Raw genomic sequence first — 6,827 nt, 5'->3', positions numbered from 1 at the left:
ATTATATATATATATATATATATATATGTGTGTGTGTATATATATATATATTTTTTTTTTTTTAATTAATTTATTTATTTATTTATTTTTTTTGTTATAGTGGATCCTTTGCAACATTTTAAAAATGTTTCAAGCAAAACATTCCACAAATGTTATCTATATGAATGAATATACAATATAATATATGCAAAGATAGACCTATATAATATATAAAGATAGACCTCAAGACAGATACTGTGATAGCAAAACACAGAAAATCATCATATTCCCTTGAGAGCAGATACACTTTACGAAACCCCAGTAAAAGGATCCGTGATTGCAGGCAAGGTGCTGTCGCTTGTCATTTTTGTCACATAAGATGGAAAATGCCTTGGAAAAGCTTGTGTTTTGAGGAATAGACCAACACGAAAAAGTGGGGGATGACAGCAACCGCCACACACTTCCTCCCAGGGGCTGTTTGCTGTGCCCAGCCTCCTTCCCAAAATAGCTCAAGATGCTCAGGCAAATGGGAGGCTGCTGATGCGCCCCTCTATCTAAATATCCAGCCTTTTAGATACATGATTATGTTTCATTTTAATATGCAGCTTGTGCATTTTACACACTAGTGTGAGGGGGAAAAACAAAGCATTATTTAAGTTTTATAGGTAGATTCTGCTGTGGTGTTGGTTAAGGTGTTTATTTAAAGCTGTATTTTTACTGAGATGCATGAAGGGAAAAAATTTCTGACCATTTTGAATGTACATTTGTATAGCAGTATACTTAAGTGGGTTTCAGGGGGGATTTTGCACTCAAGAGAGCATGAGTGAATTTCCTGTGGGGTTTACAGTCTGGGGACAAGAAAAACTGTCACACAATGCATAAACGCAGTCTGCATTGTAAGTTGCAAAAAGTCTTGCTTGTTTTGACTTTACAGCATGCATTTCCGAAAACAAAAATGAAAAAGTCACACATTACGTGACATAGTGTCATTAAACTGGTAGCATTTTTAACATACAGTGATTAAAATATTTTGTGTTGGTGCTGCTTAAGAATTTAAGTGGTAAAATTAAAAGAAATAGTGGTAACACTTTACAATAAGGTTCCATTAGTTAATGTTAGTTAATGTATTGACTAACATGAACAATACATTTATTACACTGTATTTATTAAACTTTGTTAATTTTAGTTAATGAAAATACAGTCGTTCATTGTTAGTTCATGTTAATTCACAGTGTATTAACTAATGTTAACAAGCACAACTTTTGATTTTAATAAGGCATTAGTAAATGTTGAAATTAAAATGAACTAAAATGAATAAATGCTGTAGAAGTATTGTCCATGCTTAGTTCATGTAAACTAAAGTAGTTAGCTAATGTTAACTAATGAATCTTATTGTAAACTGTTACCGAAATAGCTTACCTAAAAATGCAAATTTGCTGAAAATTTGCTCACCTCCAGGTCATCCAAGATGTAGATGAGTTTGTTTCTTCATCAGAACAGATTTGGATAAATTTAGCATTAAATCACTCGCTAACCAATGGATCCTCTGAAGTGAATGGGTGCCGTCAGAATGAAAAAGGCTCATCTGAATCAGGAGAGAAATATGCACAGATCAAAACAGTTCAAAAAAATACTTTCACTGGAGAAAGTGTCATATGGATTTGATTATCAACTCCTTTGTCTAGAAGTGACTTTTAAAGGGGTCACATGATAAAATTTTTCCTTTCTCTTTGGAGTGTTAAAGTTGCAAAGACTAAAGTCTCAAATCCAAAGAGATATTCTTTATAAAAGTTCAGAGTCAACCACTCCTACCTAAAACGCCTCGTTCTAACTTCAACCCAAATATTCAGATGTGTGCAGCACATTTTATGGAGGGCTGTTTCCTGATCCTGGTAGAGTAGACTATGATGCCGGCTGTTCTGACTCACAGACTGTACGTTTTTTTTTTATTTAAAGGATTTGCCACTGACGATTCAAACGTGAGTTTTGAGCAGTGTAGAGTAGGCTTGTCATTGCTTCGATCACAAATGCAGACATGGTTTTATGTTTACGCCACGTGATGCAACGCGTAAAAAGACAGTATAAGGCGTTTCAGAAAGGCGGGGCATAGAGGAGAAACAATAATGTACATTATGTGGAAAATAATGTGTTTTTTTAACCTTAAACCGCATAAACACATTTCATTACACCAAATACACACAAAAAAATTATTTCTAGCAACATCGTATGACCCCTTTAAAGTTAAAACGCCATAATGTTGGATTTGTTACAAACGTGCAGCTTTTTTCTTCACAAGATGTTAACTGGTGGACTGGAGCCTTGTGGATTACTGTGATGTTTTTATCAGCTGTTTGGACTCTCATTCTGACGGCACCCATTCACTGCAGAGGATTCATTGGTGAGCAAGTGATTTAATGCTACATTTCTCCAAATTTGTTGTGATGAACAAACAAATTCATCTGCATTTTGGATGGCCTGAGGGTGAGTAAAATTTCAGCAAATGTTCATTTTTGGCTGAACTATTTAACCGAAAACCGTTTTATTTTTTACATTTTGAAGTATTTATTTACACCTAAATTTACTATCAAAAGTCAACTACAAAGGTAAACATTTACTGTACTAAAAAGTGCGACAACTTTCCCGGGTTTCTCTTATTTACATTTATGAACATGGCCACCACAAAAATACACGCATATGCTGTACTGAAAGCTGTGTGGGTTCATGTTGAAAAAAAAACACACACTGTATTACCGATTAATATTCCTCAATATGTCATTATGAATGTGTATTTTGCCGTGTGTGACCGTTTAGGTCTTCTCTTTCTCTCTCGGTATTCCGTCCCACGCGCGCAGCGTCGCCCACACGAGGATTTGCGTCAAGCCGGCGCGTGGGAGTGAGAGAGCAATGCAGTTTACATCGGAATATCCCCGCACAAGCGAGAGAGACACTCAGCGAGAGAGAGACAGCACCGATGAGTCTTCAACGCACTTTCTCTCCTTCGCGAGAGGCGGAGCGCTGTCTCGAGACAGCGGCGAGCACCGGGAGCACTCGCGCGCACCAGATGCGAACGAGAGGTACGTGAACCCGAGGACTAATATAAACATTTCATACATAGCCATTCAGATGGGGAGGGTAGATTGCCAAAGCGTGTTGATCTGAGCTAGTTGGGCATATAGACTCAATATCCGAGTTATTTGCATGCATTGATCTCGAAGAGATTCCCAGGTGCATGTGAGGCAATAGTTTTGAGATTTTCTCAGGTGAGTTTGCAGGAACCTGTCCATGATTTTGTGGAGAATAGTGTAATGCACAGCTGTGTTTGCAACAATGTGAACTTGTATGTGACAGCCTATTCGTAATTGCATTTAAATGTGGTGTAATGTTGAAAGATCCGGTCAATAAGTTGCATTTGAGCAAGGCACTCAAACCCTGGTTGTGCCAAGTGTATTGTACCTGTAATACGTATAAATTAAAACACTTTGAATGAAAACATCTGCTAAATAAGTACTTAAAAGGAAAGTGTATAGGTTTTCAATGTTAAAAAACAATAATGTTAACAATAACATCTTTTAAACATCTTTTTTTTTGCGGATACAGGATTTTCGTATCGAATTTGAGCTTTGAATGCACTGAAAGTTTGCTATTTCTGTGACTAAACATTATGACTGTCTGACTGGATACGATGTATAGACCTTAGTAAGGGCTTACTGAATATTACATGGTTGAAAACTGTGCCGGTACTAGATCATGTAATTTTCACAACTTTCAGAGCTTTTGTCCTCTGAAAGTTTTTTTGGCAGTGTTTTTCATCAGCTAATCAGTTGTCATGTTGTTAAACAAAAGCACAATCTTTTGAACACTGTACTTCTATCTCTCACAGCCTTGTTTGGATTCTTGTCAAAAATGAAATATGGCACTAACCTGACTAAGTACTATTCCAGATAAAACTATGTGCACTGAGTCAGAATTATCAATCATTTTTTCTTACTTTATCTTTGTTCATTTTTTATTTTGTTGTTATACACTGTAGCCTTGGGCAGTCCATATAATATGTTCCCTCCAAATGTTTTGGCAATCCTTTTTCCATTATGAGTAGCTTAATAATTATACATCACATCATGGTCAGTAAGTGATGGATAAATGCTCTTCACTCTTAAAAATAAAGGGGTTTTTGCAGCAATGCCATAGAAGAACCATTTTAGGTTCCCCCAAAGAACCTTTCAGTAAACAGTTCCTAAAAGAAGCATTTTTTCTTAGTGTAAAGAACATTGTAATAATTTGAGGAACTTTTTCCACTATAAAGAACCTTTTGTGCAATGGAAAGTTTCCATGGATTGTTAAAGGTTCTTCATCAAACCACTGATCCCAGTAAAGAACCTTTATTTTTTAAAAGTGGTGTTGTCGCTCTCCTTTACCGGAGATGCAAGCAAAAACACATCTGATCCCAGTAAAGAACCTTTATTTTTTAAAAGTGGTGTTGTCGCATCTTTACCGGAGATGCAAGCAAAAACACATCGGCTTTACAAATGATTTACACTCTTAAAAATGTAGGTTCTTTATTGGCATCGATGGTTCCATGAAGAACCTTTAACATCCATGAAACTTTTGCATTCTTCTAAAGGTTCTTTGTAGTGAGAAAAGAATCTTTAGATTACTAAAATGACGTTTAAAGAACTGTTCACTGAAAGGTTCTTTGGGGAACTAAAAATGGTTCTTCTGGAGCATTGCTGCAAAAACACCTATTTGGAACCTTTATTCTTAATTATGTTTTGTTTACAAAGTTTGAGAGGAGCACGTTCAGATAATTAACCTAATTAACACGAGAGGAGCACATAAGTTAACAAGATAAGAGGTATATATACACAGCAGACTTACCTCTGTTCCTTGACAGTTTTCTAGCATCCCTCCACCACCCCATCTCCTCACTTCTAACTATTCCTATCCCAACCGGGGTGGGGAGTACTCTGGGTTCGGGCCAAATTCCGAGCTCGGAGCGTTCCCCTCGGACAGCACGCCAAATATGCATAACCTTTACTCTATTTATTATATGTAAGTGTGAACTTTTGAAAGAGTGTATAGTAAAAGAACATTGCAACTGGAGAGTAATTGTGACAGTCATAGTGTGAGTTCGCAGACCTGTCCTGGGAAATAAATAATATTGGCGAGCATTGCTTCATGCTTGAAACATTTTCTGGGAATGACAATGCTATGTTTTGCTCTGTGTTTGCCTGTGTAGCCATGTCAGTGCTGCTGCCACGGTCCTTGGGCGAGCTGCAACTGTACCGGATCCTGCAAAAGGCAAACTTGCTCTGCTACTACGAAGCCTTCATCCAGCAGGGCGGCGACGATGTGCAGCAGCTCTGTGAGGCTGGTGAGGAAGAGTTCCTTGAGATCATGGCCCTTGTCGGAATGGCGACCAAACCCCTTCACGTTCGAAGACTCCAGAAGGCTTTGCGGGATTGGGTCACCAACCCTTCCATCTTCAACCAACCGTTGACGTCTCTTCCTGTTTGCAGTATACCAGTGTACAAGCTACCCGAAAGTTCCCACAGCAATGGGCAACAGAACCAGCTTGCGGTGCCCAGGGCGTTATTACCCACAAGCCCCAGTCCTGGAAGACTGGATCTAAGCAGGTACGGCATGCCAGGGTGCTCCCCACTGCAAGGGGCTAGCGAGACTCGTTTCTGGGGAAGCGAGAGCGAGCACAGCCTATCTCCATCTGGAGCTGGTTCTCCGTGTTCACCTCACGACACTCTCGATGCTCTCGATTCTGCCGCTGTCCAGTGCGTGATGGAGTGCGTAGAGCGACTAGCCCAAACATTGTCCAAGAGCGACCTCACGGAAGTCAAAGAACACATCCGCGCCAATAAGAAGCTCAGCAAGATGATCGGCCACATCTGCGAGATGAGCAAAGACAATCCGCAGAAGGAGGCGGAGATTCGGAAATACAGCGCCATCTATGGGCGGTTCGATTCCAAGAGGCGGGACGGCCGGCAGCTTACGATGCACGAGGTTGGTTTGATTCTTCTGGTTGGTTTGAATGATAAGATATCGATATCGTTGATTGTGTGGATTAACAGAAATTGTTGTTCCTGACAAGTCCCCATGAAATCAAAATTAAAGTTTTTTGGGTGTTAGTATCAATATGTTAGTCTTAAGGTTATCTATAAGGCAGTGTGCTCCAAAACAGCGACAAAAATTGCATTTAGAAGATATAAGCATTCAAAGCTTGCAGTTCGTCACTTCCGTCAACGATTTTTTTGACATTACATCGTACTTCAGCTTCTCATCAAACTTTCTGTCCAATCAAATGCTCTCTAGAATCCGAAGTGCCCGCCCCCTACACTATAAAATAGACACTGAAGCCGTGGCTGAAATCGGTCACTTGTCCACAGAATTAGTATTTTCTGTACAGTGAATGGCACGTAGTGCACTATATAGGGGACAGGGAACGATTCAAACAGTGTAAATATGCTTTCCATTGAGGAAAAAAATAAGTCTGGTTTTGCGCTGTGTCACGCTAACCACCGCACCGCACACACACTCTGCTCCGGTCCAGAGACACGATAGCACGGAGCGGATCAGATGCGCGAGTCGGCGCAGACCACAAAATGTATCGGAGCTATTTGAATTCTACACAGAATGCTATATTTAATAGCAATATGGATGAGCTTCTGGCTGGCACACCCTGTCAAATGCGGCTTTACAGAGCTCAACGGCTCTGAACGGCTCTAGCCCAAGCTGTGATATAAACGAACGCTATTGGCAATTTTAAAAAGGGGCGGGGCTGCTTGATATGTCCCGCCCTCTCATCCTGTTTCAGTTAAAATGACGTCAACACAGAGTAA

General features: G+C 39.6%; 1 protein-coding gene across 1 annotated transcript in view; it reads left to right on the top strand.

The window, feature by feature from the left end:
• Positions 1-2,369: 2,369 nt before the first annotated feature.
• LOC107653562 (NGFI-A-binding protein 1-like) overlaps positions 2,370-6,827 on the top strand; it is a 21,860-nt gene continuing 17,402 nt past the window's right edge. The window contains exons 1-3 of the mRNA XM_016440301.1: positions 2,370-2,377; positions 2,832-3,053; positions 5,216-5,991. Of these exons, the coding sequence (XP_016295787.1) occupies positions 2,951-3,053; positions 5,216-5,991 (879 nt within the window). The 5' untranslated portion in view covers positions 2,370-2,377; positions 2,832-2,950. The remainder of the gene's footprint in view (positions 2,378-2,831; positions 3,054-5,215; positions 5,992-6,827) is intronic.

This window comes from Sinocyclocheilus anshuiensis, unplaced genomic scaffold, assembly GCF_001515605.1.
Source record: "Sinocyclocheilus anshuiensis isolate Anshui unplaced genomic scaffold, SAMN03320099.WGS_v1.1 scaffold1079, whole genome shotgun sequence".
Lineage (NCBI taxonomy): Eukaryota > Metazoa > Chordata > Actinopteri > Cypriniformes > Cyprinidae > Sinocyclocheilus > Sinocyclocheilus anshuiensis.
Note: the sequence above shows the minus strand (reverse complement) of the source record. Positions and strands in the feature narration are given on the sequence as shown.